The sequence below is a fragment of the Haliaeetus leucocephalus genome, unplaced genomic scaffold (genome assembly GCF_000737465.1).
Source record: "Haliaeetus leucocephalus isolate CR32 unplaced genomic scaffold, Haliaeetus_leucocephalus-4.0 Scaffold678, whole genome shotgun sequence".
Taxonomy (NCBI): Eukaryota; Metazoa; Chordata; class Aves; order Accipitriformes; family Accipitridae; genus Haliaeetus; species Haliaeetus leucocephalus.
Window position 1 is genome coordinate 4,086,823 of NW_010973114.1, and position 12,077 is coordinate 4,098,899.

Below are 12,077 nucleotides of genomic sequence, written 5' to 3' on the forward strand. Positions count from 1 at the left end.
TACGTCAGATGTTAATCCTTACTGAGAAAATGTGTAAGCCAATCCTTAATTCTTGACTAAGCATTCTGACGAGGCTCCATTCATTGAATCCATAAAAAGATTTTATTTTTTTTTAAATAATAATCATATGAATACTATTTTGTACTCCAAATGAAATGAATACAAGACACCTCTTTTTCAGTTTTGAAGGGCTTTAAGTTTTTCACATGGGAATTTCCACCTACCGATTTCTAAAATTCTAAACATAAAGCATTAAAATAAACATTTTCAGGCTCTTTTTGCCTGAGAGAAACTTTCCCATAGTGGTTCTTTACAAGAGTAGACTGCAGCACTCAACAGCAGCTCTCAAACATAAAGATGGGCAATGCCTTTTCCAGAAAGGCTCAGCCAGAAAAAATTCACAGGTTTGATATACGAAAAATTTTATTGTAAAATCTTTACAGGACAGTTTAGTTTGGGAATAAACTAATATATCTGGCTCTGGGTCTGGAAAGGGCATTTATATGGAAATATAAATCACTTTCAGATCCAAAGACAGCTTATTATGGAGCTTTGTTTTCAGACTAGGTCTTTAAAACCTGAGTGAGGCAATTCTGTTTTCCAAAGCTCAGTGTGATTTTAGGGGTACCCAGGAGTTGCCTTTTTTTTTTTTTGTCCCCTCCTTTAAATTGCTGCACACTACGTGTGCAGCCACAGTACCCTGAACTACAAGCTTGTCTTATTTCACATCGCCAGCTGGACAGCAGGTTTGATCACTGTACTGCTGGGAAACCTCAAGAGAAAACTTCTTGGTAGAGGAAGCAAATAAATGACATTTCCTTCCATCAGAAGCACGGTTTGGTTTTAAAACTGAACACTGTCTTTCAGAACCAAAACAATCAAATTTGTGATCACAGCCCACAAAGAACCATTTCGTCTTCTTATTAGAGAGAAGGCTTGGTAAAGTGAGAAAGATCAACTTCCCATTAACGTCTGTGTTTTCAAAACTGAACAATGATGGCTATAATATTAGAAGTGTGTAATGCTGGATTTCAGTCCAGGTCAAAGTCTAACTCCAGTCACGATGATGATGACAACCTCCTGATGCTAATAGTCATCAGCTCCAAAAGCAAGTGGCATTTCAGTTATGAAGAAAGAGAGGTATTTTAACGGTAATTACACTGAATACACTGGATTGGGTGGGGAAACAAGGCAACTGCAACACAAGAGATTTTTTCAGTATAATCTGTTCACTGGGGGAAAGAGTAAAGGCATGCCTTCATAAACACAATTCCCCTGTTTAATCTCAGACAGGTGCTGTTATTTAAAGATATCTCTGCAATTCATCCAGAGAACTTGATGCAAGCTATTACAGTAATCACCATTAAAAAGTGATGAACCAAAATTGCCATTTTAGCACCCAATTTTACTCACTCCTATCCACCTTCAGTGAATTCATTCATGTCTTGGATATTCAGCTGATTTTAGAAAGCTTAAACTACATCCTTTCAGTTATTTTTGTTTTACGGGAGAATTAAATACTCTGATATCTACATCATGTTGTAATTTAACTTTCTTTTTGCCAATACAGAATTCCCAATCTATAATACATATAACACATAATCTATAATGTCCCTACAATCTTGATCCCTAGGAAAGGATTTGCCTTGATTTCTTTACTGCCTTAAGTCTTACACCACATAATCTGCAATTGGCAGTGCTTCAAACTGAAAGATACCAATATATTTGGCCTGTTGTACACTTGCATGGTTTATTTATACAAGCAATTCTAAATAAATCTGAATGGCAGGGATTATGAGCTGATGAAAGGCACTTTATTTTAATTAGTCATACATATTTTATCACTTTTAGAAGAAAAATAGTTTAAGCGATCTAGACTGCAATAAAGGATTTATTTTTTTTACACAAAGGGCTTTTTTCCCCCCAAAATCCAAAGAATAAAAGAATACAAGTGCTGTAATTAATGATGTGAAGAGACAATGAGCAATTTGCATTATGATAATCACCTAAATCTTCCAAAGAACAAAAATTACATTAAAATAAAAGCTGTATGCAACATATAGTACACGTGCAGTAATATATATATATGCCCCAGCTACTCCTTTTTTGTGAAGATCTTTAAACTGTGTGGTCACAGCCAATATAAATTGCATGAAAAAGCAACATAATCCATCAGAACACAGTAACAAAAGTAATAACTGTGCACAATTGGCCTTCATTTTTCTTCTTGTACTACTACATCAATGCTATCATTTGTTTCCTGCTACCACATTGGTTGAAACAGTGTATACCTAAATTTAAATATTGTACAGCTCAGACTGTGGTTCACATAACCCTCTTTCACCTTACTTGATTCAGAACCAGGAAACTGCTGCAAAACTAAGATGAGACAGAGATAATAACTAAAGGTTAACAGAGCTTAAACAAGCAGCCAAAAGGAGGTCTATTTTGGAAATACCAGCACCAGCTAGCATGCAACCTGGAAGATAAACAGACAAAATAAAATAAGAGAGCAAGATTCAGTAAACTTCTGTTTCATTGCTTCAAAGCTGAGGTCCTGTTCAGATGGCTTGATGGCAAAGGTAAGGCACTTTTCACTCATCAGTCTCAAGACAGCTAGAACAATTTACCCACAACTGAGATCTAAAAGGTTAATATAATATCTAAAGGCTCAGAAAAATGAAATTAAAGCTTGTGTTTTGCTGAAATTAACAAACCCAATTTCCTAGCTTTCCAAGCCCAAAGCCAAGAGGTTGGACAAGGAACAAAACCTCATAAAATGCAGTCCGCTAGAGATGCTTTTCAGTGGAGTAGCTGCTGTTCCTTAAATTTGACTTCCTTATTACTACAGTTGCAAACAATTAGCAGTGCATGAGGATAACATCTGCACAAGCTGAAGGTAACTGTGAGGCTACCATATGTGACATCTCAAGCTGAAAGCTATTTAAATAATGAAGAGAAGTGCCCACACATTTACCAAGGGAAAAAAATTGTGGGCAAAACCAGTTTGGGTTTTTTTCCCCCCAAAGGCCTGCTGAAAGTGCTGCACATCATGTGTCTTGGAGCACAGCACTCCCAGCAATTGTAATATACCTGAACATTGACATCAGCCACCGAAATAAACGTATTCCAGAATAATATCAAGGGTACTGTTGGAGACACTTAAAAATTTGCTATCCATTCCTATTGTGTCAGGCCTAAAATTTATTTGGGGTATATCAACTACTGCACAGCCTGTAAGACTTTTCACTAGTGCAAACCCTGTTAAGTATAAGGATGGGTATTACTCGACCTCTGCATCAGCATGCCTCCTACCCACCCAGCAGCCATGGCCACTACCGCCTCTACAGCAGTAATGATTTGCAGATTCTATTTTTGCCAATGCAAATGCACAGAGTGCAGTTTGCAGGACAAGATCCATTCCTCTTACTTAGTTCCCTCACAGCTGGGTTTGTAGAGTCTCATGAAGGAAAAAAAAAAAAAGAAAAATTCATGAAGACAGGATGCTTTATTATGAGAATAGATGGTTACAGAAACTGATTGTGAGATTGAAGATTCCTACGTTTTACTGTCAGTGACATGATCACGCATGCCAGGTGAACAAACAGATGTTATAATAAAATAGCCCCAAACTAATATTTCATTATTTCATGTTTGCTAGGTAACATAACAGACTTTTTGACTTTTTTAATAGCTTAATATGCTACAGCTTTCTAACTATTGCCTAACATTATTTCAGAACAGAACAGGTTACTCACATTTAAATAAATGGAGCCCCTCGTTTAATCACAGCCCAGGTGACTTTCCTTTGTTGAACCACAAACACATGCAATCTGTTCTGCTCTTTCAAAAGTAACAACATAACCTGAAGAGGAGTTCAAGGGTGAAATCCTAGCCTCAGAAAACTTAGCAGAGCTGCATGAACTTACAGAGCTAGACTTTTATTTTTTATTCAGTGTCTGAGATGAAAAGCGATTTCATCCACTGAACAGTAAAGGATATTATTTTGCTGGTCCATCAAGTAATTCTAAATTGCTTTATTGAAACAATTTCAAAATTACAGGTGGAAGTTACTTCCGAGTTTCAGAGACTAAGCACATTAAGAGCAATCTGATTGGCATAGATGGGATTTTCTTTCCAGACTCTGATCTACAGAGCAGCTATACATGCAAGCCTCCGCATTTGCGGCAATGTTAGATGCAGCAAGGGAGGAACATGAGCTTTGCTCCACTGAGAATGTGAAATTGCCTGTTTTACCAAGACTGCCTGAAGTATTCAAGCAACAGCTTGTAACTATTTTTCCCTGAACCATGTTTAATCGGTTTACACTATGAACTGAGCAATCCAAAACAATAATGAAAGGCTGATCTTTGGGGCTGGTTCAAATGTCAAACACAGAAGGAACCTCTTAAAAACAAATGAATGCCCTCAAATTTATCTCTCATCTCAATTGCTATACACCACCCCGAAATATAGTGCGTATCATCTTTTTCAAGAAGGATTTTTCTGTTTTAAGATAGTAGTTTAATTAACATCTCTGCAATTGCTCTTTACACCGATCCGAACGCAATGGTCCAAGTCAAAATCCTTAAAACTCACCTTACTAGCTGGGTCAATGATGAACAGGAAACATCTAAAAAACCGTGGACTGTTGAAACATGAAACAGGGCTGCAGTTTTAAGTTTAGAGCTTTATTTTTATTGAATTCTTATCAATTAAAATAGTTTACCCTATTTCAATACTAGTACTCTGAAGTGAAGCACCTCCACCACCAGTGTTTGCTGCTGGAGTCAGCAAGGTGTAGGAGCTAGTCCCTTATGAGCTCTTTTCTCACCCAGAGAAACTTGCATTTTTTGAAACCGCATTAGGTGAAAGCTAAACTGACCCACAAAAGAATGACTGTGCCACATGACAAACATGTGAGTACCTCCTAAAATGTAAGCATGTGCCCAAATCCCATCGAAAGTCACGGGACTTTTGCACAATCACACCCTCAGCTCTAAGTGTGTGTGCTCTCCTGGCAGGCACTCGTCAATCGGTCTTTGTTAGCGAGCTCTCACCAGCACTGAGCAGCAACGATCATGTTTCTACAGTTTGAGCAAGTAGGTTCCTATACAGGAATATCTTTTAAAAAAGGAGCAGCAAGATTTTTCCTGTGCATACCACTACTGAACAAGGTGAAGATATTCAAGGGCACACTAACCTTTGCTCTCAACTCCTTCCCTCTTCCTCTTCTGCAGGGATTTTTTTTTCTGTACTCTCCTCCTAACCTCACTTTTTTCTGTCTGCGCCACCCCAACTCCAGATTTCCCTACACTTTCATCCCCAGATTTCACTTTTTCTTTCGATTTTTTTACCCTATAGGTTTTTCCCCCATTGAAAACCAGCATGATTTTAGTTTCTTTCATCTTAAATATCACTGCCTGTGACCCCACTTGCACCTCATACTCCCTTCATCCCAGTGCTCCCTAACCATGCTATTTATGACACTTAAAATCTCTGGAGCTTCTCCTCTCCAGCTCTACTCCAGTGTGGCTTCAGCTACTTGTAATGCCCTCAAACAGATCATACCACACTAGTGACCTTTTCTCTGGCCAACACTCAAAACCACTGCTTCATCTTCACTTTTTTCAACCTTACAGATACCACCGAGAGAATTGCTGATGCTTCTTATTTTAATTTCTTGCTCTTTTGCAAATTTTTCTTCCATCTAGTACTTCTGCTTACTAACTTATACAGTGTCAGCTCTTCCAGATTCTTCTCGTGCTCCTCTCAGGGCAAGAAGGAGCTCTGCCCAAGGTCTCTCTGCGTTCAGAATCATTTTTTCTCCAAACAGCATCTCCCCCTCACACACATACATGCAGAAATTCACCTGTCATCTGTCTTTAATCTAGCCCTGTCACCTCCAAATTAAATCCCATCCTATTTCTTTGATATCACCACAGTTGAGTCAGTATTCAAGCCTGAATTAAGTCAGAACAGAACTCCTGATCCTTCTCATCCCACAAACATTTTCTGCTTTTTTAGTTACAGTAGATAACACCCTTCTGCCTGTCACCTACAACTTGTAACCCAAGCATTCCCTGCACTTCTGCCTTATTCCTTGCTGACCACATCTAGCAGGAAAAGTGCTAGACCACATCGAAGGGCAAGCACAACTCGTTTTCTAAGCTGAGTCCACCCTTAGCTACTGTGCTGTAGCTGACACCATCCGCTGGAGAGCAACTCTGTGATTCTGGTATCATTTACAGGAGTAAGACAACAGATTCGTTTTGCTTAAATAATACTTGTAAATCACAAAAATAAAAGCTGAGGACACAGAAGAAACTTGCCCTCAGAGACGCATCCAAGCCAAGTGCTGACATCTCCCACCTGTTCTAGTAAAAGCATCCTAAATATCACAAGTTCTCTCTACTGAAAGAAGGAAAGGTACCAGAGACCATAAACAGAACACACATACAAACAAATGCAATTTGTAATTTAATACACGGAGCACTGCAAATTTAAAAATTGTTTCATCTGTGTGTGTTAGGCCTTCTGGTCAGGAAGGAGCTGGCCAAAACTAAGCTACAAGATACTTCTGGAAGGATGGTATGGTAAGAACAGAAGCAAAAAACTAAAACCCAGGAAAGATTTTGAGTAGTAGAAGTAACACTTTACCTTGCCATGTAAACTATGAGTATTTTATTTGCAAAAGAATAACATACCTGGAGAGAAAAGCAAGAAAATAGTATTCAGTAATTCAGCCTTCGATCAAAAGGTCCCTTACATAGAGGAAATTGTATCAACCAGGTTCAAAGACTGTCCAACACACCAAAAGCAATGTTCTAAGCACGCTGTAAAGCAACTAAAAATGTGTTCTGCTGCTAAGAGCAGACTAAAACAAATGCAAGCCACAAACATACTGATAAACTCTTGATTCCAAACCCTTAATTTTCATCTTGCCTCATGAATCTGTTTTAATACTATTTCTGTTTCACAGTACAAAACAAAACCCATAAAGTGAACATGCAGCCTCAGAAGAAATATCAGACATTGATTAAAGCAGCCAGGCAAGAGATCTAGCAGAGCCTCAAGACAGGTTTAGGGTTGCCAGTCTGTAAAACGTCAACATAAAAATTTATGCTGCCAGCTCTAGGGAAGGCACAAGCAGCCAACACTCCTGCACAAAGCAGACAGCAGAGAAGCACCTTACAGTTCTGAAATGTTGATTTTTAGTCTTGACAGTGCAGTCTGAAGAACCACCAGTGGCTGAGGTACAAAAGGCTTCGTATCTTGCTGCTAACATCTACCTCCTACATCAAATCAAGCACACGATAAAAAAAATCCTCTAAGAAAATAGCCTTTTGTAATCATCTGGTGCAAAGCATCAGCTACTACATTCCAAGACTTCTCAGTAATCTTGACAGACTAAGTTCAGAGGGCAGATAACACTGCCCTGGCATTCACGTCTCATTTTGCAAAAGCGCAACCTGCAGAGGCTTTTCACAAGGTGCTAATGACTGCTGCCTCTTCTTCCAGTTTACAAAGCAGCTCACAGAGAGCTTACAAAAAAAAAAAATAGGGTCTTGGATATTTCTTTCAGTCCAAGCTTAAAGGCAGCTGAAATAGTTTTTAAAACATGCCCAATTCCAGCCTGAGCATGCAAAATTTAAACTTAAGACCCAGTGGTCCACCCTGTATTCACAGGTATTTCCAGGCTAAGGTCAGTAAAGTATCTGTTACATCAGTACAGCAGAAATTACTCTTACATCTTCACTCGGAGACGGGCCTAGTGAACAATTTTTTTTTAAATACAACAAGAGGTATTTTACTTAATAGACTTCTGCAACTACTAGGTACAAAAACATACAGGTTAAAAAACAAACAAAAGATCCCTTATCAAACCTGTGTGCAGAAGTGGAGTATTTTATCCTCCCCTACAAGACAATGCTCCACATACTTCCCAAATGGCTGTAGAAACACACATTTTTGTTGTTGCTCCTCTTCACATACCACCATGGTATTTCACAAAAGTCCCACTTCAATTTTAAAAACTACTATTGCAAGACAGATGTCAGCTGAGGTGATGAGTGTCCCCAACACACAGTCAGAATTGAAACTGGAGAACATGCTGGGATGAAGACAACTACCTAGAGAGTAAAAGTGTTATAAGAAAACACTGTCTGCAAGAACCAAACAGGCAACTTGACAACGTAACCATCAAAAAGCAAGGGAAAAGCAAATACCAGACAGGGCAATAGTCACAAGGGACAAACTCACAAGCCAAGGAACAGGAGGGAGTCACCCAGAGGTCCACAGGCTGCAGATTTAACAGACTCACCCAGGACTTCGAAAACTAGACTGAGTAACTCTATAGAAAAATGGTTGTAAAGCAGGCCTCTTCAACTGGGAGGGCAGAAAAGGGCTGGATAACCTAAGAAGATTCAAACAGAAGACTCCTGTATAAAATATCACTTGTTGTTATGTCCACGGAAGACAAGAAACAGCCCAACTCCAAGTTACTTACTTATCTGGAAGCCTACACTAATAATTTTTGTCCTCTTGCGCCATCTTTGCTAATTCTACAGTACTAATTAAATAAATCCCAGAGGTCGCAAGGTAAGGATAAAATTCTCAGTAATTAATCTGCTCAAATTGTAACTCAGTCTGATATTCCTGATGTTACAAATGAATCCTGTGATGAGCTTAAGATGTCTGAAGATGTGGAGTGAAAAAATATTTCAGCACATGCCAAGCTATAACCAACATTTCCTTGACATTAAGATGCCACAACAGCTGAAGAACTGTCAGTGCGTTCAGTACTGTAGCTGTGAGATAGCAGCCTTGCCTAAAGCACGGCTCATACGTGAAAAAGAACAAAATGGGCAAGAACAACAAAGATAAAAGCTTTTGACCTTTGCTCTGAACCAAAAATGTGAATCAGCAAAACCATAGATAGCAGTTTCTGTACTCTTTAATGTGCACCTGAGAATATTCAAGTCAGTTGTACTCATTAAACTTCACGCTCGTAGGATCAGAGAGTGAGATTCTCCTCCCTTACTCATGGGCTTCGCTCGTATGAGATATGGTCTGCCACCACCAGCTCCCTCCTATGCTATGGCAGACCAATGTAGTAGCTACCCTTTGGATCCAAAATTACATGCACACTATCAAATGGGAATAATTTGGCAATAACAGCTACACCAAGGCCTTCAAAAGCACAGATGAGAATGAATACTTGGGATCTGACCTTGCTGCTTTCTCAGGTCTGGATGCAGCAGTTGGGAGGAAAGAATGGGAGTAAGGCAAAAGCGCTCACATACACAGGGAACAGAGGGGAGGAAACGTGCAAGTGAAGGAGGAATTAGACCAGAAGACACTGACAGACTCTAGAAACACCAAAACTTTATCTTAGTCTTGCAAAGGAGTGGACTTGCTAATAAGAAAAGACTTGAGCACTCTCCTTAATCAGCTTTCCGAGGACTAGAAAACATCCCTGTCGTTAGTGCTCTCAGGACCATGAGTTTATTTCTCCCCTGCTTAGCATTGCTTCTGGGGCTAACCTCTGGGAACCTCTCCTTCCAAGCATCAGAAATCGTCTCTGCACAGCATATGCTGTCATTTGAAACATCTGTGCCTCAGGCTTAATGAGACTGAATCAGCTTCCAAAATGGACAAGGCACAGGGTCAAGAAATTAAACCTCTAAGCTGCTGAGTACAGCCTCATGCTCCCATTAACGAGAGCAATCCTGCCTCACCTGACGGCTCTGCTCACTCACTCTCCTCTCCCCATGGCACAGTTACAAAAGGGATGGCAGCAGTTTCCTTATCCCTTGGATGACCTGCATCATCTCTTTCCAGTAACCACGTGGCAGATGCATCAAGTACCAACAGCAGGGGCTTCAGGGTGGTGACGGGGAGAACCACCTCCACCTTCTGCTCAAGGAGCTGGGCCCAGGCGCCTCTAATTCAAAACACGTGTGGACCAAGACCTCTGCTCGCTCCTCGCGCGCAGCATCTGCCTGTTGGGGCAATGATTTGAAAGACAAACTGTCACACCACAAGTGGATTGTACCATGTGGTATTGTCATTTATGAATCTCCCTCCCGTAAAGACACTGATAAAGAAGAGAGTAAACAACCAAAAGCTCTAGTTTTCATAGCTGAAACGGTTCTGCTGTTCCTTTGTGTTTCCCACACGAGTCTCAAAAATAACGCAGAGGAGACAAGAAACCCGCCTGCCCCTCTCCCAAGTCCATTCCAGGACAGTGTCTATTACTCAGCGATTCTGCATCTCTCACTCTACTTTCTAACATTTCCCTTTGTCCTTGAAGGAATCCAGTTGGAAAGCAAGTCCTCAGGGATAGAGGGTGAGCAGTGGCACAGCTCGTCTACTCCAGGAGAGCAGATACTTGTCCAGCAAGACCCTGGGAGACTTTCCCTCCAAAGGAAGGGGCAGAAGAGCTGAGGTGTCTGCTCTTCTTTCATCTCTGTTCCCAAAGGTCCCCTCTCCTCCAGCAAAGGACACATGAATGCAAGGGGAAGGGTGGGAGAGGGGATGCATCACCATCTCTTTTGAAGTTGAGAGGGCGAAGCAAATTCCCCTCTATTGGAAGGGTAAGAAGTAAGGACTGTGCATGTACCACAGATGCCTGTTGCATCCCCTCCAATAGAAAGGAGGACAAGTCCCATTTCATGCCCCCTCCCAGTGGTGATGCGGAAGGGAAGATGAAGCACAATATAATAATTTTCCTAGTGGAGAGGACAAGGGTAGCAGAGGGGAAGCCGGGTATCAGGCCTCTACTAAAGATAACGCACTAAAGACGAGGAATCAGAACTGTGTGTGCGGTGGGGAGGACAAACAGTTGCTGTTTCTACCCTACTCCTTCTGAAAGAAAGGTGTGCACATCGAGGGAAGGCAGGGGAGTGTTGAAGGCGAATACCCACCCTCACTCACTGTTTGTTTAGGAAAAGAGAAGCATAAACAAGAGGGTTCTCAGTCACCTTCCCTCCCACTTTCTTCTGCACATGTCAAGAAAAGAGAAGACACCTGTCTCTATGCCAGGTGTGAATGCCCAGATCCCCATCTCCTTCAGGTGCATGTGCACAGGGAGGCGAGAGAGGGAGAGATGCCCAGTTCCCTTTACAGCTGGAAGTGGCTGAAGGGGTGCACAGTACATCCTTCCCCCATGACCCTGCATGGGGAGTGAGGGGTACCCAGTGCCTCTCATCCACCAGGGGGGATGTCCAGTGCCCCCTCTTGCAAGTGCATGCTGAGGGATGCCCACACTGCTTCCCTTAGGAGTGTGCCTGGGAGGGTGGGATGCCCAGTGCCTAGTTTCCCAGCCCCCCCACAGGTGCCTCCGAGACTCGGAAGGGAAATTCCCACTCCTTCCTCACTCAGGTGTGTGTTAGAGGTGGGCACCCAGGGTCCCCTCTCCCTAGAGAACGTTTTGTCCTGTATCCCTTATCCCAAAGCGCACACGGGCAGCAAGCGGTGCCCACTCCCCTTGGCCGGGTTGGTGTGATGGGGGGGGGGGGGCTCAGACCCCCGTTTACCTATGGGGGTGCGCTAGAGGGGCACTAAGGGCTAGCCGGTGTCCCCACGGCAAGGAGGGGGGGGAAGCCAGGGGATGCCCAGCATCCTTTGCTGGGGAGAGCGGGAGGCAGCCCAGCCAGCCCCCCCGGCTGCCCCCCACGGTCTCGGTGCGAGGACACCGGCATCCCCCGGTCCCCGTGGGAGTGGAAGGGGCACCCCCCCGCCCCGGCCCCGGTCCCCACGGGAGGGACGGCGGCCACTCACGGTTCCAGTAGACGGGGTAGCTCTCCGCGTTGGCCACGTCCACCTCGTAGAGCCCGCTCCGTACGCACACCGGTTCCACCGCCGCCGCCTCGCCCTCCCGCGTCTCGGCCGGGCCGCCTGCTCCGAGGGCGCGGTAGGCCAGCTCGATCCTCAGCGAGTCGTAGCCGATGAAAGGCTTCCAGGTTTTCCGGTCCTCCCGGTAGAACCAGCGCACCTCCTCGGCGCCCAGCTCCCTCACCACCTCATAGCGGGGCCGGCCGCCGCCCGGCCGCCTCCTCTCGGGCAGCGCGGCC

General features: G+C 42.9%; 1 protein-coding gene across 1 annotated transcript in view; it reads right to left on the reverse strand.

Moving 5' to 3' along the window:
* Positions 1-12,077, reverse strand: part of DDHD1 (DDHD domain containing 1) — a 69,782-nt gene that overhangs the window by 54,457 nt on the left and 3,248 nt on the right. Inside the window, exon 2 of the mRNA XM_010579864.1 lies at positions 11,785-12,061. Coding sequence (XP_010578166.1) covers positions 11,785-12,061 — 277 coding nt within the window. The remainder of the gene's footprint in view (positions 1-11,784; positions 12,062-12,077) is intronic.